At 33.9% G+C, this 27847-nt stretch overlaps 1 protein-coding gene and 1 long non-coding RNA gene across 2 annotated transcripts; both read right to left on the minus strand.

Annotated features, from left to right (window-relative positions):
- Window positions 1–1861: 1861 nt before the first annotated feature.
- Window positions 1862–3896, minus strand: LOC113496360. The gene is made up of 2 exons (XR_003400803.1): window positions 2568–3896; window positions 1862–2012 (listed from the first exon to the last, which is right to left on the minus strand). It is a non-coding gene; the product is annotated as an uncharacterized LOC113496360 (long non-coding RNA).
- A 1821-nt stretch (window positions 3897–5717) lies between these two features.
- LOC113496359 (facilitated trehalose transporter Tret1-like) lies at window positions 5718–27847 on the minus strand. Its single transcript, XM_026875544.1, has 4 exons — window positions 27358–27847; window positions 12212–12352; window positions 10796–11052; window positions 5718–9041 (listed from the first exon to the last, which is right to left on the minus strand). Exons 1-4 carry the CDS (start codon window positions 27401–27403, stop codon window positions 8073–8075), a joined length of 1413 nt encoding a protein of 470 aa, XP_026731345.1. The 5' UTR covers window positions 27404–27847; the 3' UTR covers window positions 5718–8072.

Consider the following 27847-nt stretch of genomic DNA (forward strand, 5'->3'; position numbering starts at 1 on the left):
AAATCTGTCAAGTACTTTAAAAAAAAGAAGTGTCGCCTGCAGTAAGAAATTTAATCCTTGTATCGCAGGGGGATTCATGAGCAAGTAAGTCACATGCACAAAGACTCAGGACACGCATTCGTGGATGGACGCTTGGATGTGAACGAGTCCTACGCGGTTATCGAACCTCGCACTCAGGGATTGGCGTGATTACCTCAACCACTCGGCTAACCGTGCATTCAAACCTTTGTACCTATTCCGCACATCCGCCTATGCCTTAGACTCAACATCATAAATGTATTTTTACAGTACCTAGATATCTAAATTGTTTTCAACTGGCACGTGGCTCTATCGTACGACACTAAATAACGGCAATACGTTATTAAATTATAATAAATCTTTTACTTTATATCTTATCGTGTAATAGGCACTGGTAAATAAAAGATCAACAGCCTTTATGGTTCTTGGTTCCAAATGTCAGATTACGTGCTGCCTGTTTTATATTTCGATATGCGTATTAAATTCGGTCGCAAATTTGTAATAGAACAACGGTGCTAATATTACATGTTTTGCAAACGCAATGCAACAGCAATTGATTGTAAAATGGCATTTCTGTTTTTGAATATTTATATTTATTAATAACTATTTATCCTTTTCAGAATATTACATGTATGTTATGAAAAATAAATATATAAATCAAAAAGCAAAAAGTCGGCAATTATTGGATTAGGTTATACCGGCTGAATAGGAGCTATAGTTTTGACAGCTATAATTGAACAACTTTTATTGACAATTCGTTTTTGCAACATATGCAATACCGGCACGGATACGCAAATCTAGAAAGAGTCGTGGAAAAGCACCGGTTGTTAGAAATAGTTAGAAAACAATTCCTATCACATGTTTTATTATCTACATATTTTATTACATTAAAACTAATAAATGGACTATATCTAACTTAATCGTAATCTATTGAATATCAATCAGTCATAGAGCCTACCACAACAATTTAAAGTAATATTATTGCATTCGTGGAAGAGGGACGCGTATGAAGGATTGCAAAGCTTTGCCATACACCGACACAAAAACGCGAATGACCTAGCTCGGCGGTTCAGGTTTAGTCAGTAAGAGTCTGACACTACCCATTTCTTCCCCCGAGGGAGGAAAAAAAGGTGCTTTTCTATATATTTCTGTCTCAGGGTGGAGAAAGTTCGTCAAGATATCCCTGTGTAATAAGGCCACCATTCGCCTCAAGATATTTTTAATGGTGGAGGTGTTTCTCTCTTTCACATCGGTGCGATTCTACTGCAGGGAGAGAATACACATCAAAGCAAATTCAGATGAATTTAAAATTGGAATTTAAATAAGCATTTTATTATTCTATTATAATAAAATGCTATTTATTTGTTTAAAATATGTAACAAAAGAAAATATGCGCCATTCATATTTGAATAGCGTTTTCAATAAAGATATTTTTTTCTAATAAAGGGATTCTTTGTCGTACATACAAATATATAATTTTGTTTTACATTCGCAAAATATTTTAATACAGCTCTGATTGAAATGTATACCTGAAAACAATTGTTTTAAAATTGTATAATGCCAAGCGTTTTATTTAAAAGTATATTTATACGAAATTAAAATGGCTTAAAAAGTGAAATTGTGTTTCACTTAACACTTTCGTTTTTGTTCACGAGGTTATGTAAGTTTTTAATATCAGATGACGTTAGTATGGACATACATAGTTACTGTGTTCAAAAGAAATCTAATTCACGTCCGTAGGTAATACCGCAGTATATGGCTTAAAGAGGAATATTAGGGGTTGACAGAAACATATTTATTCTAAATTTGTGGTCGTTTTAGTAGACAAATTAAAACAATGATATGTACTCCCTAGCATTTAATAAAAAATATTGTTAAAGAAGTTTTATTTAAGCAAGAATACCGAAAAGAAAACTTTCTTCTTTTTGCCGTCGAATCTCGATTTACCCCATTCTACGGTTGTCTAAAGGTAGCATGTTGCTTAAGAAACAAACCTAGAAAAAAAGGGATCAATATCACAAACGTGCCTTAACATTAAGTACGCTAAACGTATGCAACTATTGTCGCATTATTAAATACACAATAACACGGTTTGGACGATCATGTTATGTTACGATCATCACATGTTTCGACTTACGGCGATAATAAAAAACATTCATGTAAAATTTATTCGTATCCGATATCAACAAATCATGTGATTTGTTTTTTTTTATTGAATATGGTCAACAACTAGTTACATGTCAAGCTTAACTAGAGATTCTCAAATTAGACCTCTGCTTGAAAAACATATTAAACAAAATCTGCCATAATTATTCATGTTATTATCTTACTAGCTGTTGCCCGCGACTTTGTCCGCGTGGTTAAAAGGATATAAGTTACGATTTATACCACATTTTCCATTGTATCTTCGCTCCTATTAGTCGCAGCGTGATGGTATATAGCCTAAAACCTTCCTCGATGTATATTTTGTATAGATTATACGTGTAACGCACATCAATGTCCACAAATTCTCAAAAGAATATATCAGAAAATAAATAAATAGTGTGCACCTTAAAAAAATGTAAACAAAAAGGAAGATTATAAGTAATTATGAATCTAGTAACTTGTTTTTCTGGGTAAATAAATATTGCTTCATATTTTTCTTGTAAGAACTTCAGTAACTCGAGCTTGCAACTAGAACTTTCCTAAAAAAATATATACACGTTTCCATGATGAAACCTTCTAGTTCCCGGATGTTCTAGTAATGATGTACTTTGTCACAATTTACAGACGTATTTTCGCAATCATTAAACCTTGGATTCATAAAACAATATAATTTATTTTATAACCATTTGATACCACAATAAAGAAATTTTAATCCTAACGGCATGATGCCAATCAAAATTTTTCCACAACATGACGAGTGACATAATAAATACCTAAAACATTTGATAGCCAGCAATAATAATAAAGTAATAAAATTCAGATAGAAGAAATTGACAAATGAATGCTTGAAAACCATTGTTTTGGAAAGCGAATCAAAACAAACGAATGTCACGAACTCTGGCAATAATTCGGGCGGATGCAAATGTTTTGTAACAGAGTTATCGATAACGACACCGGTACTACATGATCTCCGATCTCCACACGTCTTTGATGTCCAGTCATTTACAAGAATCGTATCACTTGTTTATACCAGACACAAGTTGATACAACATCCAGTTACGACGAGTAATAATAAAAGCGTAATTCGATAATTTCAATGACATATTAACAAATATTTGTATATTCGTAGGGCTAACACGTAAACAACAAACAACGCTTGATAAGGGGCTCAAACTTAAGAAATATTCCAGTCACATGTTTGTTTATGATATCAATAACATTTTCTTATAACCTAAATTTCTATTGCACAAAGAAATCGACAGGTGGGTGCACGTTTCCATGAGGAGCATTAATTTTAATACCACTTGATCTGTTTATCTGGTACCTTCACGTAAGGTTGACGTTTATTGCTGCTTACGTGTGTACCTACGTCTCCTTAATCATGCAATGAATGTACTTTATACATTTATACCTACGACAAAAATAATACAAAAAAGGGATTAATTCCGTTCATTAATAACTGGTATAAATTGAAGTTATTTTAAATATGTAGAATAAATAGAATAGAATAAACGGTTAAAACCACATGTGTTTATAGGGTATTTGACAAAAAAAAACAGTTTAGTAAGTCAGATAGATTTCCAGAAAATATTTGATACGCATTTTATCTCGTAAACAGAAAAAATGGGTACAGTGACTTTAAATCTTGTGTGACGACACTAACTAGTACGCTGTTTACTAGCAAGTGATGTTACTAGTCCCCACTACCATAAAAAGCCTAAGTGCTTTTAATCATTTGATCATGTGATAAAATGAAAAATACTTATTCAATATATTTTGGAAATGGATTTATATTATTAGATTTAGTAAAATAACCCATTGAAAATATAATTAAATAGTTGACCTCAAATTCATGAATTGATTTTCCTCAAAGACATTAACGAGAAGAACAATTCGCTGTTTTTCATACCGTAGTCAAGTGATTGTGTCGGCTAAATGTTCCGAGAATGCGTCGAATGCCAGATGAATTGCTAGTTTCTTTTGCATACCGAGATTTATGGCTAAAAGAAAGTGTTTTAGTAACACGCCGACATCGTTTATTCCTTTTGTATTTAAAATGTAGCCCGAACCTAGTATATCTTGAATAAGGTTTCATTTAATAGTGTGAAAGCGAGATAGTGTATTACACAGAGAAGCGTGGCGGCTCTGTTCTACAAATCACAATTTAATTTTAAGAATTTGTAGCAGGCTCTTCATTTATTTAATGCCCTTTGAGTCGTTGAAATAACTCAAAAACTTGGCATAATATTTTCATTAGGTCTTTCTTTAGACTTTACCAAAATGTTGATGGATTAAAAGCTGTTTTCACAAACGCTTTTTTACCACGCGATGATAGATATTTATTTGTCTCTACATTCCTCTTTATAATGACTGAGCTACCATGAACAGTATTCTGTATCCTTAATGGTAATAATACGTTTAGCTAAGTGACGATTGTGAATACGGTTTTTGTAATTTGTGTAATATGTGCCCTATACAGCATACGTTAGTATGTGGATACGCACTATTTAAGTTTCGTGTAAACAGGGCATAGGAAAGATAAACCTTGATATAAAAAAGAAGAGCTTGCAGAAGGCAAAGCATGTAAGTGTTCCCATTTCACGTCCTAATCTGCTGGACCGAATTTGATGTTATTTTGTATGGAGGTCACAACCCGTTTCCTCTCCCGAGGAAGTGGGTGTCTACGAGGATTCCACTTCGGGTCCAAAAAAAACAAAGGATAATTTAGCAGCTGAAACCGACATGCGGGTGAGCGAAGCCGCGAGTAATAGCTAGAGTATTATAAAAGTAAGAAAGATTCAAATAAGTAAAGATTTTCCGCAAGAGGCACCTCAAAGTGCAGTTTCTGAGTACTGGTGGAAAACAAATACTTATTCTGCGAAGCTCCAAAATAACTAACCAAAACAAAACCAGCCAAATATTTAATTACAGAGCTCATTTAATTAAAATCACAACACCTCTTTGTTCAGAACCGAAGGCCCATCTCTAAATAATATTATTGTAGTTGTGCAACCGTGACAGGACACACGATATAGAGTGGCATCTCTTTCACACCCGCAACAATATAACTACAAAAGATTGTGGTAGGACTCCCGCTCACCGCAAAATGCCGAACTAAATAGGAGAGTCATTTTCCTGCCTAAAGTGCTGGCTTTTTGTTGCCATGTCAATAAATTACGGTAATGAGATCAACAGTTGCCATTTTGTTCCTGTCTCGCTTGGGTTTTTAACAGATTCCTTGTTCTATTTTCAAAAGTAGACGTTTGTATGTTTGAAGTAATTTAGACAAGTTGAATATTTATTTGAATCGCTTGAATTTGGAACAGCTATTATGTTTTGTAGAATTTCGAATTCTTTTTTTCTTAGATATTTTGTACTTATTTCTACTTTTAGTATTTCTACTTTTCAAGTAGATATTTCGTGATACGTTATACTGCATAAATTAAATGAATATTAATTAATTAACTTTTCGCAGTTGTAGTAGTCACATCATTCACCTAATGCGTATTTGTCTATATCTACGTTTGTTTTAGAATAAATAATGAAAAGTCCAGTTTAGGTTATCACAATATGTTTTAATTACAAATATTTCATAAAGACATCACATGCATTGCATTCCGACAAAGTTTATGTATAAATGGCACGGGTTCCGTGAGACTTTCGGAATGTTCTATCATCACAATTTGTATTACCACGAGTACTTTACATAAATATTTATAAATATAGGTAATTATCTGGTAGGATTTATCATATCTGTCAAAATACGATGTTAATAAAATCATCGTCAAAAACATAAATATAAATTGAAAAATAAACATGTACCTTGTATATTTAGCATGAATTCGATTTTCAAAATTATTAATATAAAATAGATAATTAAAATGATTTATTTCAATTAATTAATAGACACTTCAAGAAATTGACAGATGTGATAAAAACTTTTACAATTTCAAAAAACGACCAAGAAACTGATGTGTACGTTATGTAAATATATATTATTTTAATGTACAGTATTGTTCAATAAGGCACGCCAATACATAATATCTTACATTAAATGCTGTGCGACCTAAGTACATAAAACCTTAATTAAAATTATTATTATATTAGTAAGTTATTAATAAATATTTTTAGTACCGTAACAGTACTTGAAACACTTAATGCTGGAAAGGAACTGGTTTCACTATTTATTTTCGACCAGCACCAAATGTTTTATAATAATAACAATCATAAAATGCATTTCTAAGTAAGTATAATCTTATATCCTAAGCCTAGACTGGTCCATATTCATGATCATATCACCAAAACCTTTATATTTTATGGCTAATATAGAAATTCGAAACTTATATTCGATGAAATAGAGTGCCAATTTGTTTATCAAACTTCTAGACATATTGCAATATATAGAGGTTAAGTTCTAAGAAGGTATAATACCACGCCATGCAGAGAGCAAACCGGCTCTCATAAAATCATGCAATTCAAACTCTTTTGTTTTATTGTTATCTATATTGAATAAGGACTTGTGCACACCTTGTATCCTATACGTTCCGATGATCATCGTTTTAGAAACTTGCCTATACAACAGCATTTGTTAGTCAATCTTCAGCTAATTAGCGCGTAGTCAAAGTGTATAAAATACACAGTGTACATTAGCCTTAAACCCCTCATTTTCAGCTATGCTAAGCTAGCGATCAACCTAAATTCTCAATTGAAAATTTCACAACAAGCAAAGTCACAACACATCGTAAACATGCTCAGTTGTTTCCAGTGTGCCAATATAATCCAGACGGCTTAAAACCGACCGAAATTTGGCGGTCGTAACAAGCAGACAAGTTTCTAAGTGGTGTTAGAGTAAGTTGGATGCAAAAATGTGAAGCCTTAATGAAGTGCGCTTGCTCTGACCGCTGGCAAACAAGAAAAATAAGTAACACCTCTTTTTCAAACAGAAAGAAAAACTGTAATGATTTTCATGCAACTTTACGTTACACGAATGAATATTTATTTGCTTTTATTTACGTATTGGAAACCAACGGTCTGGTTATATTTTTTTAGGGTGTTCTAATGAGTATAAATTCGAAAGAGTTTCTAATTCAAAATACAATGTGTAATATAAACCTTTTTTGTAAACGTGGCATTGTGAAGTCGGTTGAAGCTAGATCATTTATAATACTATCATCCACACTATTCTCGGATCCGTTCAGGAGCAAGAGATTCGATATAATATTTATCTGTATTCTGTAGGATTGAAGCGTAAACGTCTTTAAACATGTTGAAGTTACGCGAACAACTTACATTACAGCAGCTTATACTACGTTTGTACTTGTTGAAGTTATAGTAGTGTTTGCTTAAAGGCACTTTTATATCATATATATAAATAGTAAGTATCTGTGTATAGTATATAAAATACTTATTACAAGGCAACTCTAAGAGGCTTCATATATTCTTCAAGAATCTATCACAGATAGACTTTGTATTAACATTAAGTAGATGCTTCAAGTTAATGTTGGCACATGTAATACTCATAACAAACTTAATACGAAAACCTATACGAAACAATAAATCAAGTCTTCTATTACGTACACATTTTTGCTATACATTAAATTTTAATGGAAGTCCAACTTGATTTTAAAGTACTATCGTATAACAAAACAAGAAACCCGACATTTGTCCCTTAATACATAAAAGTGAATTCTTTGGTCTTAATAGCTCCCATGTAACTACAAACAACTAGGTATGTTAGATCAGAGGAGACGGCCACGACAAATGAGGTTCTTTTGCGGAATGTCGCCACGTAGTGCGCGGACGGAGGATTAAGTACTGAATAATATTAAAGTACAGATAACAAACGCCTTATACTATACAATTGTTAAATAACTTAAAAAATATGCATATTTATAAAATAATGTACTTCGTCACAAGGTTATTTTAACTCTTGCCATGTGATCCTCATCTTTAACATAAGCAACCTTATTTCTGGAATACAACCTCTCTTGTATCGCAGCAAACGACTGTCCTTTAGTCTCTGGAAGTTGCAGTATTATAAATATCACACCGAGCACCGAAAGTACACCGAAACCCCAGAAGGCGACATAGTTCCCTAAATTATCGGCGACCACTTGATATAACTTCGTTACTGCGAACGTAACTAAGGCCGCAAATATCTGGATCACACAAGTCGCCTTTGATTTAATGTTTGTGGGGAATATTTCGGAAGTAATTGCGAACGGCACTGTTGCTAAGCCTATAGTATACGAGAATATAAAAATAGGTATCACAACATTAGGAATAAATTTCAAACTAACGACGTAGTCGCTTTGTAGATGTTTCATGTAGAAGTAAGCACCTATTATAACGTTCGAGAGTCCGACGCCACAGGAGGATATTAGCAGCAGGGGCTTCCTCCCCAGTCTGTCGACCAACTGTGACGACATCGCCGAGGTGATCAGCTGCACTGTGCCGAATAAAATGCACGACTCCTTTGCTCCCATACCGCCCTCAGCCGCTCCGAATATCTGCTGAGCATACGCGATAATCGCAGTACTGCCGCAAAACTGTTGCGTGAAATATATGCCCATTAGAATAATGAGACCTTTTCTATTTCCTCTCACAGTGAATAAGTCTTTCCATCGACCCTTTTCTTTCATATTCTCAGTGACTAGGCTGTTCATGCTCTCTAGCTCTTCTCTGACGTAGGCCTTGCCGCGGAGTTTCTTTAACGATGACTCCGCTTCTTGTCTCTGTCCGGATTTAATGTAGAAGTACGGTGACTCCGGCATGGTACTGAATGTTACCACGAAGAGGATTGGGATGGCGATGTTGAAGCTGGCCAAACCCAGCATGGACACGTAGGGGCCGATGCAGTATTGAGACAGGATACCAGCCTGAAACAGATAAATGCTTTTTTAATAAATAAGCTAAAATTATTTGCTATTTGACTAAAAATATTTATTTAGTACTGTCTAATAAATTTAAAAAAATATTGGACACGTTTTTCTTAATTTACATTTAATTAATTTAATAACAAGACAAAACGCATCAATCATGGCGAATCGTATAGAACTGGGAGCAAATAACATCACTTGTCGGTTAAATGTGTACTGATAGGTTAGTGACGTCATGCGAGATTTCAACATCCAGTTCTTTTGTTTATCCGTTTAATTTAGGAAATCCATTTGACGGACTAATTCGCTTTTAGTTAAATACCCAAATGTTGAGAAACTAAATTTAGTTCCAAGTAAACCAAAGTAAATACGTAGTAAAAACCCACATTTTCGGGGAAAAATAAAAGAAAACATTACATGAGTCGTAAGTCCGCCTTTTTAAGGCCTTCAGCAAACAAAAACGTTTCGCTTGAGGTGTGGCCGTTCGTTAATAGGCAATGGGTGACGTCATACTGAAGCCACGAGAGCTTTCACTGGTGGCTTTAAACTCGCCTTAGTTTGGCTTCTTAGTGAGGAAAACTCAAACAGTCTAGTTCCCTATGAACTTCTTACTTAGTTGCTCACTTGCTCAATGGATTCAATAGCCTAATAAATCCTAATGGTAGCAGCTATAAAATAATAAAGTACCTCAATCTTCTTATCATTATTTATGTTTTTTCATAACTGCCAACAATAATAGCTCGCACTTTTAACCAGCTCTTAATGTACATAATTAAATAAATTGTTAATAGGAAAGGAAGATTAAATTGTTTTTATGAAGACAGCGACACATTAATTACTACAGAGCGATATTGTCCGTGGTGAAGCGAAGAAACAAGGTTGATTAATTAAAATTGTTTACGTAGTTTCTATTAGCGACTGCATACAAAGTGTCTAGATCATCAGATATTTGTCAAGGTTGGTTGGACTTGTTCAAACTAGTATCTTGAGCGAGATCAGTGGCGATATCGTCAATTATAGTATTATTAGTAGAGTTTCTATCTACTGTCTGATCGATACTACTTATATTACGTGTATGCATGGTTGTGACTTTTTCACGTAATTAATACTGAACGCATTTTGATGAAATTTAGGACTGAGATAGACTGTAGGTTGGAATATACTGGCTTTGTACTTTATATTCAATTTATAAGGCAGGATTACGTTTAATCGAGAAAATCAAAACGCATGCGGGTGGAGCCGCGGCAGTCTACTGGTATTATGATAATTTTAAAGAATAAAAATTAAATATTATTCTCTGTTGAACATTTGGACATGTGACAAGCTAATGCCTATTCTACAATGATAATGTTTTGTATTTCCTAGTGGGTTTTTGTTAGAAAAGACGTCAACAGTGATAATTGAATTCAAATTTACCACTACTCACCAATGCAAATGTTTGCTTAAATTAGTTTGTTCATAATATTAGCATATTTATAACATATTTTGCGATGTTTACTTAATATTATTGTTATGAGTAACAACGTAGTAGGAAATTCTGTAGATACAACAAAAGGCAATAACTACAAACAAACTGACAAACATAGCTTTCCACCAATTTCGTAAGAACTGATAGTGTTATCAAAACGGAACTATCCGTCTGTAATTATTGTGATAAGGGTCATAAACGTCTAAATAATGTAGGTGTATGACCTAATTACTTGTTTGAGCGTATTGACCTTGTTGTAATCGTGGCGGGACTCGGGTGGACTGACCTTCGACATGACAGTGATGAGCGTTGCCATGGCTCCTCTGACGTCATCGGAGGCGATCTCGCCGAGGTACATAGGCGCGGTGGTGTACGCGATGCCGTAGCCCAGCCCGGAGATGAGCCGCGACGCGTAGATCGTGGGCACGTTCCCCGCGAACATCACCAGGATCCACCCAATGATGTAAGGAACTGATGCAAGCAGCAATGTCTTCTTCGTCCCGATCCTGTCCGCCAGGTACGACGCAGGAATAGGACTTGCGGCTGAAATAGATAACAATACGATGACTAATACTGACTCGTGATCACATTTGTTTTGACTAGACTGACCAGTGTCTAGACTTATCTTGGCGCCAGTTTTTAACATACACACTCCAACAAGAACAAAATTTTAAATCATTGTTCTCATTAAATTGTGAAAATCCATGTGTGAAATTCACGGATGCATCATCAGTCGGCTTTCGAGTGGAATCTCGACAATTAGTGCTAATTGTCATGATACATCCTCTATCGATCTCTCGATATGTTCTCGTTTATAAATTAATTCTTGGAGCAGCAATTAGCGGTGTTGTGAAATGGAAAATGTATTTCATAAAATTGTTATATCAAAATGCTTGATCATCGCCGAAATAATTGGTTCGGTATGTAACAATTATATTAAAATGTAATGAAGAGTGGTATATGCATGACGTAGAGACATTTTCATGCTTTAGTTACGATCAAGTTTCTAAAGCCGACCCCATCATTTGAGATTAGCAGTCGGGATGAGAGAAGCGCGATCAAGTTACGACTTAGATTAATGTTGCGACTAAATATGTAATGCCTTGGGAAAGTTAATTTATCGCGTAATTTAAACGTAAACAGTTTCCAGTTTCGTAGTGAGGGAAGTAATTCCAATAGTTGGATAACGAACATGTCGCCAAAGAAAATATGTTATGTGAATGTGTTATCTGGTGAGCGTGGACGGATTCGTCATATCAATTAAGAAAATCACATGACAACTGATTCGATCGGTCACGAATCACGGTCGAAGTCCTTTAGGCATAACGCATTCATTGTTATTACCAGTCGGATCGGGAGTGATTGACCTGTCATCGGAGATACGCTCATCAGTCCCTATTAACGGTAAATGTGGTCTAATATGTGCCGATTGATGACCATGTTGAATGACATCGCTGCGGTACATTCTCGAACAATGCTTAGAATCTCTGCCGCAGTCATTACTAGTGGTTTCATAATTATAAGGCTTGGATATGATGATGTTAGTTACCGACCGGAAGTAGCGACTACTTCTGGTCTAAATTAATGGTTTTCGCTGGGACTATTGCTACAACTGACTCTGGTAGTGAACTTGGTTGTTGGTAAGCTTATAATTTGTAGAAAAAAACATTCGAAATATAACAAGAGCAATGAAAATAAATACCTGAGCATAATATCATAAGTGAAGCAATCCATGAGCTTTGATCTGCTGATGTCTGGATGGGTGAGTCTGGAGCTAGTAGAATGGGTAGAGTGGGAGACGTCCAGCCTACTGTGGTACCCGCCGCCGCCGCGATCAAAGTAGCTGGAAGAGTTAGAAACATAGCTTAGGAACAAGTTTAAAAAAACCGCTGTAGATATGATAAGATCCCTTGCTTGAATTTTTGCGAAATACCTTTTTATTTTAAAAACATTCAAGTTGCATACGTAGAGCAACCAGACTCAGAAGAAGTATTCATGTACGGGGATCGAATTTACGACTCGTCGTCGCGCTCAGTGGGTTTGGTGTGGAGACCTAAATCACTCCCCTAACAGTGTAGTTAAGCTTTTCTAGTTTTGGTGAGTATTAGAACGGAACACCTGTTAGTTTTTCAAAAACATCCATAAAGATATTCCGACGACAAAAAGATTTAAAGTTTTGGTTGAAACCCACATAAGTATGAATCATTCTCAACCAGAACTTTAAATCACTTCGAAGTATCGCAAACTTTGTGAATGAAGTTGTTTTACACGTAAATCCGCAAACAACTCCCCGAACGACAAATATTACAGCAGCCAGTATGGCGCTGCTTTCAACCTTCACCGTATCGCCAACAGGCCCGACTGCCAATTGTTTTTACATTTTGACGCAAATTACTTCGACAACCGAAGAGTATGTCAATAATGACAAGTGTGACACATTACGACGGGTTGTCTTAACAGAAGGTCGCCACTGGTTTAACCTTAAAATATCGGCATTTACCAATAATTCAGTAATTACCTTGCGTAATCGATTATTAAAAATCCGGTGCACCAATTAAGCAGAAATCGATTCTTTTAGATCGAGTAGGTGGGAGACCTTTAGTCCGTGACTGACATTTATTAAGACGTATATGTCAGTGTATGAATAATTGTAAGTAATTTTGAGTAGATATGGTGACAGATTAATGAGATTTCTTTCATCTGTTAAGAAGTTCCATTACCTTCGTACATTTATGGAAACTTTTGGGCGTTCAAAGATAAATTACACATTTTACTGGCTGTTAATCGCCTTTTAGTAGTACTATTAATTACATCCTTCAGTCAACTTTAATGACATATAGGATGATAAGTACTTTAGACAGTTTAATGGTATCATGTTACAATTAAGCTTTATTCACGATGACATAAGGTTCAAATTACAACTTGGCGTCGCAAAGTCTTGTGAAATATGACCTTGTGTGTAGGTTCATAGTCTGTTATTAACAGATTAGCGAGAAATAGTAAGGCGATGAAATTTAAGTACCGAATGTCTGATTCATGTGTGCCAACACCTCGCTCTTCTTTCAATTACTTTGTATTAAAAAAAAATAAGAATTGATACTTAGCTAGTAAGGTTGTGATAAACAGACTGACAAAGTATTTAAGGTATATTTAGAAATCTTATAAAAAACAAGTCATGTGCTATTCACGAATATGGAACATTTATATATCAATACGAAATCTGGGGTCCTTGCAATTAATTGTATCTGATCACCTGCTCTTAATGAATTAAAAAACATTCTAGTGAACTTAAAGGTTTTGACCAGCAATTTGTACCAGAAAACGTTTTTCCGATTGGGCTTAACTTCAGTTTCGGCGATGCAAGGAAATTGATAAAGCTTATCTTAAAGGTAGGCTGTAGAAAATATAATGTTCACATTTGCGTAATATATTATTCCTGAACCCATGTCGTAGACAATTTTTACGGCACGCACCTTATTAATGTGTTATAATGAGTGAGAATTAAAATTGGACTACTAAGTTGAACTCGTGGTTTCACTTGGCTTTGTTTTTTTTTTTCCATGGATTCTAAAGTTATGCTTAAATAACGTGTTCTTCAAAATTTCTTTAGTCTAAAGACATAATGTACTTATGTCTTAAGTTTACGAAAGAAATCAAGTGTATAGAAAGATTTTAACAGAGTTAAGCGTAAGAATCCGGCATCAGACATACTATATGTTGATCATATTAAACTTCCAAGTCGCATTGCATAAAAAGTTCAGGGCTAAAAGTAATTTCAAGAAGGGGAGAGTGCTCATTAAAAAAAATGCTAACGGTCGACTTTCCATACTCTTTGTCTTGATACAGTCAAACAAAAGGCAATGAACTTAAGGTTATTGGCACAAAAAAAATACCGGTAAACCTAGAGCAAACTGCCAAAATTTGATATTCAGGTCATCTTAACGAAATTAATCAACAAAAATTGCTTTCCAGAATATTCTGTTAATCCTAATAAAAGTTGGTGATTCGTGGTAAATGAGTGAACCGCGACCTCCTAGTTGCTAGGTACATGATTAATTATCTTTTCTTTATTAGGGCCCCAGTTTCATCATTAATCATGTTTCTGGGCTAATCTGGGGATCCCAAAGATATTTTGCAAATGGAGAAAATAAATTATTTTTGCACCACTTAACGGTCATGATGACCATTTTATTTTAGGTTAGTCATATGTGTTTGCGTTCTATTTTAAATGTGCGTGGAAGAGATTATTTCAGAAATAGAGAGGGATAGATTTATACAAATAGGTATATCTGGCTACTTTTCACGACAAACGAACGAGGTGTGTATTTAACGCGACACACCTTTTTCCATTATCGTTGATTTGTATTGGTATTATGAAGATAAAATAAGAAAAAGAAACGAAGCATTTCAAACTCCGAAACCCCAGCACAGTTGAAAAAGAAACTATTTATATTACAAAAAGACTATAATTCAAATTGTTTTCATTTTATTAAAAAACTTATTTATCTCGACAAACAAAGTCAAAACAAACGTGAACATTATAAGAATAAAGCCATTTATTTATATTAGGACAATCATAACAAAAGACCAATAGTGAGTTCGTGTCTGCTCTCATAAACATTGCGATACAAAAGTTAATACAAACATTTGTTTAGCTTCGCTTTATTGGATGTTTTAACAAAACTATAGTTGCCTTATCTATTCAGTCCTGCATTCCATACACGACATGGATTTTTCTTGTACGACTACATTTACACCATAAATACTATTTCTATACTTATCATTGCTGCTTCTGTTTGCTATAATATGTGAATATACTTGTGTAGGAACAAGAGGATAAAAGTCTTGTCTTCTTGAACTGAAGTATGTTTACACATAAACGAATAGAAATGAATACCATTGTAAAGCTTCTAAACAAACTTGATTGCACTGTCTTTTTACACAAAAAATACCATTATTAAGTTGACGTAATCTAGGATATTGAAATGCGACTTAACTATTTGATATTAAAATTTAATCTATACTAATATTAAAGCTAGAGTTTGTTTGTTTGTTTGTTTGAACGCGCTAATCTCAGGAACTACTGGTCCAAATTGAAAAAATATTTTTGTGTTGAATAGACCATTCATCGAGGAAGGCTTAAGGCTATGAACCATCACGCTGCGACTAATAGGAGCGAAGATACAATGGAAAATGTGAAAAAATCAGGGCAGGTATAAATCATAAGTTATATCTTCTACCCACGGAGACGAAGTCGCGGGCAACAGCTAGTTACATATATTATCTATCCCTGTTTTACTCCTATAAATGTCTGAGACAGATAATTTACGGATTTCAAAAGATTGTCGATTTAGTATTTGGTCATAAAATGTTTTATCTTTTATTTCTGTTGACTCTTCGCAAAGCATTGTATATTTAATGGTTGTTCTATTATTAGAATAAATTGGATCATTTTTGTTTTTCTAGGAACGAGTTTTTGTGAGTCGCGTCTTAGCTTCGTTAGTTTCATTAATGGTCGTCGCTTGTCCAAATATTTATATTCTCCTTTTATATTTTTGTAAATGCATTGTGAGTATGAAGGAGTAAAATTTTTTGGATATAAGAATAGACCACTACGTCCACTACAGAAGTTTGGGGGTTTATCACCATGTCTTAAACTGACATGAGGAAGAGTGATAGCGCGCTACAAAGCATAGAGCGGTATCTCCCTCTCACCACAGTAAGAAAAGGAAAGGTAGGTAAAACAGACTTCTAATCTTGACGTTCTCTTCTAATCAGCATTTGCCATGAAGTGATTGATATTTGACCCCTAGTGCAGGGGATCCCGATAACACGATCAATCCGTTGTTTGATTCTTATAGCATTATTTTCCTTTACACGGCCGGTAATTCTTAAATATAACGCAGATTATTGTAAAAGTTTTATAAGTTGACTGTGATTTATCACGGACTGGAAGCCAACCCAGCAATATAGTTGTGAAAAGGCTAGGGTGGTGATGACAATGGTTTAAGTTAGTCATTTATGAGATGTTGGCACCTTTTTTTTTGTAGTCAAGACTTCAAACTTAATTTACTAACTTTACCTAATATGATATCCCTAAACGCATGCTAAAGCTACAGCTGTAAAAACTACAGCATGTCCTTTGATATGTCTAAATGACTGATATCCAAATACCGGTGCAGTCATCGGTATTCTTATGACAGCACGAACGGCGCTGATAAGGCGTTGTAATATTAGACACGTATAAATAAAAAAATACCCGCTCTTTTATAAAACAAAATAAGTCTATATAGTTCGTGTTGGTTTCTGATATTCTAAAATAGGAGTGAATGCAAAAGAAAAATAAACAATAATTCATGAAAATTAAAAAAATTCATGGTGATAATCATTATTCATTTATTTAAAAAAATATACTACTAGCTGTTGCCCGCCACTTCGTCCCCGTGGGTAGAAGATATAAGTTATGATTTATACCTGCCCTGTTTCTTTCACATTTTCCATTGTATCTTCGCTCCTATTAGTCGCAGCGTGATGGTTTATAGCCTAAAGCCTTCCTCGATGAATGGTCTATTCAACACAAAAAGAATTTTTCAATTTGGACCAGTAGTTCCTGAGATTAGCGCGTTCAAACAATCAAACAAACAAACTCTTCAACTTTGTAGATATATATGTGGGAGCGTCAGGAACATTTTCCGAACAGTCTAGGTTGGCCTCCATCTTGGGCGTATGAGCGACGGGATGTTCGAAATAAAAGCGTCAATGTTATCTTGTAGATTGTATAATGTGAACTTATAACATTATGGAGTAGAATACAATAGGACGGTTGAGATGGAATATTATTTGGAGCCAATAGGTTAGTACGTGCTCGCTATTTTTATGACAACTGTCTTGACAAGCAAAACGAACGTCGTCGCACCTAGCGCCACCTACTACTCTATTCGGGGTAACCCGCTCCCTTTTATAATTTACCACTTACTCATTATAATAATAATTATGGACTATCTTAATACACATTTCCACAATCAATTAAAATCGTCTAAATAAACAAAGTATTCTCAATTAATCCGCGCGCCGTCATATAGATATAGATATAGATAGATATAGATAGAATATAGAATATAGAAATAGATAGATAGAGAGATAGATAGATATAGACATCTATCTATCTATATATTCTATATTCTACATACATTAGTATAGATTTATGATTATATTTTTTAAATGGAAAAAAATAATTAATCTCTTAAAATATATTAATAAAAGGATAAGTAGACGAAGGAAACTACGGTTGATGGTAAAAATATCCATAATATTATCTAACCTCATCTGACAAAGTTAATAATGTGGTAATGACATCGTGTGATGATATAACCACTTTATTAGGTTTTTCATCAGAAAATATTAATTTTATCTTCGGATATCGATCGCGCAACTCTAGATAAATGTTATGAAAGAAAATTTTAATAAACAATTGTCTCTACTTAATATTAGGTAGTTGCTTGTACAGTTGGCAACAAAGTTGTGGAGTTGTTTATCAATATTATAAGGAATTGCGAAGGTTATGTGTCAATGAGTCCGGTACTAAAATACCTAAAGAAGTCCTAAGTGATAATAGAGCGTAAAGTACCTACACAACATTTACTGGATAAATCGGTTTAGAATTTTCTCGAACTTTTTATTATGCAATACGTATTACGTATGTCAAACGGTTTCATCATGCAAGAAGTTAATTACAACGCATTTTTTTTAATGTTAACGCAATTTTGCAATGGAATCTACAAGAAAATGACCTATTTAAAATAAACGGTGTCAAAGTATTGTACTTCCTTAAATTCATTAATAGGTACCTCTATGGTTTTTTTTCTTTTTCTTTGCGCACTGTACTTTACCTGTATCTAGAACTACTTTTTGCCGCGATAATCGACCTCCACGTACGCAAAGTCAAGGGCTTATGCTGGCAGATAATAAATTGTACTTATCAGCAACTATTCAGGTCAAATCATTGAGAAGGATGCTGTTTAAATGATTGAATGCTATCAACAATTAACAGCTATTATTGAAATTGATTTTGTTGATCATTGTGTCAATAGTTTTGGATAGATGTCAATAAGGGGGGCCGAATCATCTAGAATCCAATCCAGATTGTAGAATTTTCGTAGGCATAAGAATATTCATGAAATATACACCGCCTTTTAGACTTGCATTAGATAGAAAATGCACTTTCATTATTTTAAATTAAGAAGTGAGTTATAAAAAAAATAACACTACATGGAGATTAGAAGTAGAATAATAAATATCTCATTTAAAATTCGGTGTAGCAGCAAAGGTTATTAAAAAAAGTTTGGTATTCAGTTTTTAAACAGAGTAGGTATATCAAGTGCTATTTTTATCAAGTTTAGGAATCGCCTAAAAGGGGAAAAAATAACATGTGTCTAATAGAAACTTGAAATACAAGTACAGGTTTTTGATAAGCAAAAAATAATTCAGCAACCAAATGACTAATATATTTGCCGTTTCACTATTTACTTTATTAAAATGTGCATAATTTAATGTCGCATGTGATACCAAAATATTCGAATACAATTCTCTACACACAGACAAAACTAAAAGTTAATTATTGGTCGTCAAACACTCGATCTTCTTTTATTTTTGACATCTATAAACACGGAATCATCGATCAAGTAGTTGCCAAGTCCGGAACCCAATAGACAGGAAAAATGGATAGGACACAACTAATTTAGTTTTTTCAATGAAATATTTTTTCGTATTTATAATGAGTGGCAAATGTGTGTTGCAAAAAAATATGATTGGACAAAAAATCATGTCACACCGGGCCTCTTGATGTCAACGTTTGGCATTGAACACAAATGAACTAACATGTTTATATACGGAGATATTGTTGTCTGTCTTCCTTGTCCCATGTGCTGAAGAAATGACACTAATAAGAACTTTGCAAGTCATTGCTGATTTAAATTACAATTGATCGCTGAAACTGTTCTTGCAATGCCGAATCAACCTTACTTTTTGCACTGCCGTTCTACATTTGAAAAGAATAATAAGATTTTAGAAAATTGTTAATATTTTTTTATGCTTATTTTTTTGTGGCTTTAAATTGAATTTAGTTTTTTATTCCATTTAAAAATGATTTGTTCTTATTTCAAAAAAGTAATTTGGTTGCCAATTTTTCTCATCGAAATAGTGTTGCAATATATTATTTGCAGTGGACTGAAGATCGTTTCACCGTATTTTTATTTATTTATATAGAAATTCTTTACAGAAAGTTGGCACTTTAAAACAATCTATAAAGACAGTATTAGCTCTACCTCTATTCAAGTGCTTAGTTTAATATGGTTTGTAAACGTATCTTTATTTATTTAAATATTCAACCAGCGCAAGATCTCGATGGCGAATAATTAGGGAAGCCTATGTCCAGCAGTGGACGAATATGGGCTGATGGTGATGATGATGAAATATTCAAACGAATCCAATGTATTTTAAATATGTTACGCAAAATGTAAGGTTTCTAGAATTAGAACTTTAATTACTTAGTATAATGTAATTACTTCGTAATTAATATCAACGTGATTTACACCCCGTAACACGCAAGACTTTAATCCCATTACGCCCTACTACGTTATAACTACTCATGATTAAAAAACGTAAATATAGTCTTAGTGGCCTATTGTTATATAGTTTAAAGTTAATTCAAAAAATTAACTTTAAAACTGCAGACGGAATTAAAAAAATAGGCTTTTCTTCCAAGCAATTATGCACCTTTTCACTATTAACTTAAAGTCGGATTTTGAATGTAATTAAGAAATCTGCTGCATGTTAGTTACGAGCATGTCAAAAATTGCATTTATCCAACATAATGACGTTTGAATTTGAATAACGAACAGGGCGCTAAGTTTACGGAACGAATCGTTTACTTACGCTAATAAACAAAGTATTATCGACTACCAATTGTTGGAGTGTTTACTATTATTAATACACCTTATTACCATACACTTGGACCGATTTTATGCATGCATATTAGTTTAATTGTTACTTGAATAATAATGGCGTTCAATCCTTTGGTTTCGTAATTTGAATATAATGGATTTCTACGGAAAAGATTCTGGATAAACAACGCACGCGTGGATTCTCTAAAGCGTATTGTTTCGCTTTGCAATGCCGTAAATATGCGATATACCCTCGAATATGTATTAGCATAATTATTTAAAAATATACAGTAGGTTAAGGTAAGGCAAGTAAAGTTTTGTATTTATTGATATATTTTAACAAATGCAAAATATTCTTCTCCGTGACGTAGTCGAGTTGTGTATCAATTCTAAGCCTCAACTAAGTCAATACCAGATTTCTTAAAAATGGTTCAGCCATTCAGGTGTGAAGAGGTAACGAACATACAGATACACATATAAACTGCCGCCTTGATAATACAGGGTGATTTAAAAGTATACCAGATGCCTATCAAACTATTTCTTGATAACGATTTGTGATTAATCTAGTTCGCATACCTTCACGTACTATTTGGGATTTTCCAAAACCGTCTAATGCTTAGATAGTGTTGTAATAAAAACCCTATTTTAAAGTAGTTAGATAAAAATTCGCGTAATTTAATAAAAAGGGTGCGAAATCAAAGTATTCAGGAGAGCTACCGCCATCTTTTCAACCGACTTAAAAAAATAGGATTTTCTCAATTTATAGGGTTTTTTATGTTTGTGACCTCGAAAATTTGAACGGGAGAAACCCATTTTATAAACTATTTTTAATTTAACATAAAATAACTATCATCTGGTCCCTTAAAAATGTCATCAAGTTTGGTTCAGTAGCTTTCTTTTCAATATTATTTCAATTATTACAGCGTGACGGCTGACAGCGCACATGTCTTAGAGCGGCGATTTCATACTTATGATACGTAGGTACTCGTATTAGCTTATTAGGTAGGTATATTTCAACTCATAGACCGCGGCCGTGCTACTGATACCCGTCGGCACAAAGTCGCGCGTGATTTCCACGGACATCACCCGATTTTTGACATCCTACGATAATAAAAAAAAACGTGCGAAATTCACGCGACCGTCGTCATTAGATTAACTCGACTAGATAAATAATATGTTCTAATCTTAAGATATTCGTATTCGGTTCTTTATTTCATACTTCCGCTTTATATCAATGCGATAAGCGTACCTTGTGTGTTGTACGAATTTCAATTAGCACAGAAACGTGTTCTTTTTTAATGGTACAAAAACAATTGACTGCGATACGACATTATTTTTTTATATCGATTTTTTGACGTCGTTTTTTGCCATTTAAGCTATCTTCCATTCCAGACTGATTTGAATCTAATCTTTTTATCTAGATATAATTTATCAAATGATGTTTCGATATAAACCGCAGACGGTTGTAAGATCTGAGTGCTTGAAAACAGATAAAAAAACACTTGTTTATCATCCTTTTAGCACCTGTTCAGGTCCTATCTATTTAATGTTTCCGTAAAGCATGTCCGTCCATACGACCATGCAATGATGGGTATGTAATTTCATAAATACATTTTTTTTATCGTTTTTCTCCAAACATGTCTAAAGGTCTTTAGTTTTATTTCCGGATCGACTTATAATAAAATCTTCCCAAAAAGGCCACGATGAGATATCCATTTTACACTATCCTTATATAGATGCAACACTATACCTATATCCTTACTGGCGATTTAAGATTATTTTTCTCCGAATGCAAAAAAACGAGGAAGTTAGTAACTCTGCTCTGCGGATTACAGACAATGTCATCCAAATCCCATGGGAACCATCGAGACATTACATAGTCGATCTCATAACGACATGCTCATTACTGCACAGCGTAGCGTCCCATCTCCCCAAGGAGATCTTACTTATTAAACCTGTCAATACCAGTACCAAATGATTATGTGGGATCTATTAACAAGTTGATTAGAATCTGTTTTGACAGCGGATGCTCATGAACGGTCTGATTGACAAAATTTATTGAAACTTCGGTCTCGGTTATCGCTTCCAAGTTGGGGTAAGCGAGGCTTGAAGTCGCAAGACCAATAGACTGTGGTTATATTAGCGTCTAAGTTTACCCTAGAGGAAATGGTCTAGAAGTGGCATTCGGAAATGTGGTTTATTCTATTGTCTCTATTTGAAAGTCCTTCATAGTTTAGTATGTTTTTATTATTTTACTTATAAATTACATTTTGAGGTTTAACGTAAATGGGTAGTTATAGTTTTGCATTCTTCTAATGCTCTTAGCAACAAATTAAAATTTAATCACCTTATGAAAGTTTGCACTTGAAGTCGACTCTTTTATTTTTATGACAACGACTCCCGTACTGAGAAATGTAGTCCATGTGATATAGAAGATTCTGCAACATCCATGGCACATGCACAAGATACCCAGACTCAAGACAAGCATTCGTGAAACACACAAATGCTTTTCCTACGCGGGAATTTAACAAACAAAATGATCTTTGTATAGATGAAAAATTAAACTAAGGATAATTACATCTATAACATAATTATTTCCCAATGTTTAGTAAGAGTTACAAACATTTGTCACTTTTATGATCTGACTAAACTGCACGACAACCGGTTTTTTCACGTTTTCCCATAAATGTTAATTTAGGCGAATTTCTTGTTTATGCAGCTGTCTTAAAGTGCTTCGAAGAAAATAGAATTTCACGAATTTTATTTTTAATTAAGTCTGACTCAAAATATACAAAGGGTAATAAAATTAAGTTATTACTTAACATGACTATATTTTAGCATATTTATATTTAAGCAAGTGGTTAAATTTTAAATAACACTTGAATGCATGGACTTAATAAAAGTATTCTCTGAATTGCTGTTCTATTACTGCTATCAATATTGGCAGCAGGTGTTTAAAATTTGTTTTGACGAACAAGTTTTTCCTTTTAAATGACTTTGAAGTAAGTTTAATTTGCTCATCATGTAAAAACGACCGGCAGATAATATAAATAATGATTTTATATCAGTTAGATAAACATCTTTTAATGTCACTGTAATTTATGACATAATCACTTTTTGCAAAAAATAATTATATAGTAGGTACCAGAAACCGGTCTTAAACGCTAAATGTTAATTCAAAAATTATCAATTCATGAACATTTGTTTGATATTTATTTTATTTCAAACAAATATAGTTGAGTTTTACGTCACAGATGACATTTAAAATCTTTCTCATAATAAAAATAGTTTTTATTTATTTCTTTTTTATTCGTCATTTCTAATTACATGACTTTTATTACCAAGAAATTACAATTCGTTTTCTAGATAAACAGAAATGCACTGAACAGAATAGTTGATAGGTACATTAAGTACATGATATAATAAATAATATAGTTCATTGTCATTTGCCGCGATAATCGTGTAATTACATGTACACTATTAGCACAATCATTTAAAATAATTACATTTTTAATCTGTGACCTTTATACGTTGCGATTAAATTTCTAAATCGCATCGTGATAAGTGAAGTCTGGATATTCCTTAGAACTAAAACCCATATACTTGATTAGGTAAGTAAAAGAAAACTAGCCTGTGGTTCACCCACGTAACTAGGTTTTTCTCTACTAAGCGCCCGCCTCTTTTTTTCGATTTTTTATTGCTTTTCTACTGATTCAAGCTGAGATGAAATCTTTTTTTCCGGTTCTATCTATTTAGTAACAAAAATTATTTATTCCATAAAATTAAGATAAACAATGGCATTATCTAGTTGATTTATACATTTTTATTTATGTACTAAATTACTGTATAAAAATTAATTAAAACAACAATTTTATTACAATATAAGTTTAAATTAAGTTTTAAGTCTGTTTAAAAATAGTCTGTACATTAGAAATAGAATTCTTTTGAGTATCTTGAATCGCATCGAATAATGTATCTGTCAAGATAGGCGGAACAAATAACCTCATGCATTATTCCATTTCCTCAAATCAAACCGGTTCTCTATGTGCAAAACAATAAATAAATTATTTATGAACATCTTATAATTCCTTTATTTTTAACACCATAGTCGATACCTTGTTATTTGTACCATTTTAATATTGAAATTTCCAAAGGGTTTTGTAGCTGTTTATTATTTTGTAAGTTTTTACGTTCCAACATCTATCTAGTATAGTAACGGTATAATCAAGATAGAATTTAAATAGAAAAATAAATGTGTGTTTAATGTTGAGGTATTGTTCAAAATTATCGAATACTGTTGACAGCACCGATAGCCGAGTGAATAAAGGTATCTACACCAATCTCTCTGTGCACGAGGCATAGCGGGATCAATTCCGGCGTAGGATAAGCATTTGTGTGATCTACGAATGCTTCTTCAGAGCCTGCGTCCTATGCATTAGATTTCTTAGTGCGGGGTAGTTCTTTTAGTATATTGTATACAAAAATAAATCCTTCTAGTGCGCCGATTTTGCTTTTTACCATTCCTCGTACAATGTTTAGGCCAATAGGATCATGATAATGCAAATTGGAATAGACGTGCGTAATTAGTAGTAGACTAACATACGACGTATATCACAGACATCTGTGATAAGAGATAAGCCGTTATTGGAAATGTCTGAATTTCAGAATGCCTAACTATTCCAATTGTCAAAATAGATAGCAGTGCTTGAAATTCTAAACACATTGGAATTAGAACTCAAATTAGGTACTAAACGGATGAGAACGAATATTTTTTTTAATGTATTTATAACGGGACAAGCGCATGAGTGAAACAAGCCACAATTGAAAATCCTGTCACTGAAATTTTAATACTGATATTGACAATACCCTTATATTTAACTAGCTGTTGCTCGCGACTTCGTCGGCGTGGTTAGAAGATATAAATTATAATTTATACCTGCCTTCTATATTGTAGGATTCAGTCAGCGTTTGCAATGTAAGCGCAAAAAATGTGTTGTTACGACCTCACATTAGAAACCTCAAAAATTGTAATAAGCATTAAAAAAAACTTCATTATTCCAAACGTCCATAGGCCAACAGCCTAAAAGTTTAAGGCTAACCAATTTTGATTTGGTTCGTAAATGTGATGTGAAAATTATCAAAGCCTTAGCCTGGTTTTATACTGGATCAAAACTGCACTGAACTTGTATTGAGCCATACGTTAATAAAACTCAATAGATGAAATTTGGTCGTCTTAATACCGTCTAGACGAGAAAAACGTGAAGGAATTCAAGATGTACGAATAAGCACTTTTTTATTTCCTGAAGCAGAAAAGAGTTTTCATAAAAACCTATCTCACTGCTTGGGATAGTAAACTGGACAATCCTACTATAATAATATAAACGCGAAAGTTTATATGTATGGATGTTTGTTGATCTTTTACGCAAAAATCACTGAACGGATTTAGACGAAACTTGGTACACAGATAGTTTATAACCAGGATTAACATAGGATAGATGGTTTTATCATGATTTTATGTGGTATATGGATCATTTTCAATTTGTAGCGTGGAGGCGCGTTTGTTTTTTTTTCTGAAGGGGCGGCATTTTTAGTATTCATAGTGAGCTATATTTCATAAACTGGAATTCATTTAGTCGCTTGATTACCAGATTTATAGTGTATCAATTGAATCGGCAGGTTTTCGTTTAATTTTCAACCCGCGTCAAGTCAGTCAACTTGTAAATGTCAGATCAAATCATTTGATTATTTTCAGTCAATCACCAAGTAAAAACTATAAAACTAAGTATGCAAATTGTTAGATTGGTCGTAGTAACGCTGTTATTGCCTTATTGAAAAATTAATCATACCTACGTAGACCATGGATTAAATAATCAACTAGTAGTAGTTATCTATCTGATAACGTCAAGGGCGTCTAAAAAGTTTCTAGTTAATATTAGGGAAATCGAAACCTAAAATTTTCAGGGAATCATTGAACCATATGTTCAATGATTTATTGTAAATGTTTGAAGATTTAAAAGTACTGTGTGTTGTTTTTTTTTTATTTGAATTAGTTTTAGTTACTTTGAAAATGCATGTATGTTGAACATCGGCGATGATTCGGGTAGATTTTAAATTTCTGGTCAGTAATAAAAATAACATTTACCTACATATTTTTTAACTTATATATTTTATTTTTTTTATTTAGTCTTTACCTTATCGAGGGCGACATAATATATTTCTTTCATATATAAGTTTTATCGATATTTGAACTTTAAATGTCGAAATTTACGATAAATGGCCTAACAAGTTGTGATTATACTTCCGCGTACCGACTACCTAAGAACTTAGTTTACACCCGTGTAACTCAAAATTACGACGTGTAAACACACTTATACCTATACAACAATGGATAATATTTGTGTTAGTTTGTGACTGACAGCTACGCGAATACACTGTACATCATATACTGACATAATACAATCATTTCCGTATTATATTGCAATCATACTCAATTAATAAATCAATTTACAAACAAGAAGTGTAGGAGATTTTGAGTTTTAAATCACTAAAAGTTGAGTCTACGATGATATTCACTTTGCCCACTTACTAAATGCGTGAGATATCAGATTAAAATAGCTTAGCACTGTATTCTGATTCATACTTTGTAAGAAGTTGATAATATTATGCAAAGTATTGCCTAATAGTTCACGAAAATAACACCTAACGTTATTTCACGCTACTCACATGGGAACAACTGTTTAAGTTAATTAATGATATTGTTCGCGTGTGTCAGAACACACAGTAGCGCAAGCCCGCAGTGTTGCCGGCTTCAGACCGCGCCGCGATGCAAGTTTACGAAAACATAAATAAAAGTATTTAAAAACCGAACGCACTGAACATATTAAAAAATAAAAATAAATGTACGAACCACTGAGTGCGGCCACATATTCCCTCCACTTGCGGTTGTTGGTCATTGTCGGTGTTCGCGGTGTTCACACACACTGGGGTTGCCGAGTGTAACATTTATGTTGTGTGACAGCTAGCACACATGTGGGTACGGCGCGTCGTGCTGTGCCGGACTGGGAGCGTCGTGCGCTGTGCGCTGTGCCATGCCGCGGCGAGCGCTCTAATATTACCCGCCGGCCACGTGTTGTCCGCGATTCGTCGTAAGCGTGAATGGTTGGCTGAACGTTTTCGTGCAGACAAGACAATAATATTCCCGTTTTGTTGACGGTTTCAGCTGTCAATGTACTAGTCGCAGTCGACCGCTGCGGGGAGCCTCCGCCGTGCCTGTGTGCCTACATAGCTACAGATAGTGGTGTTATTTGCTTTATCGTTCGTTTGTGTGCGGGACAGATAACGTCATTGTACTTGTGTAAAACTTCAGAGCGTTCATTTTTGTTGTATTTTTTATTGTT

The sequence above is a fragment of the Trichoplusia ni genome, chromosome 8 (genome assembly GCF_003590095.1).
Source record: "Trichoplusia ni isolate ovarian cell line Hi5 chromosome 8, tn1, whole genome shotgun sequence".
Classification (NCBI taxonomy): domain Eukaryota; kingdom Metazoa; phylum Arthropoda; class Insecta; order Lepidoptera; family Noctuidae; genus Trichoplusia; species Trichoplusia ni.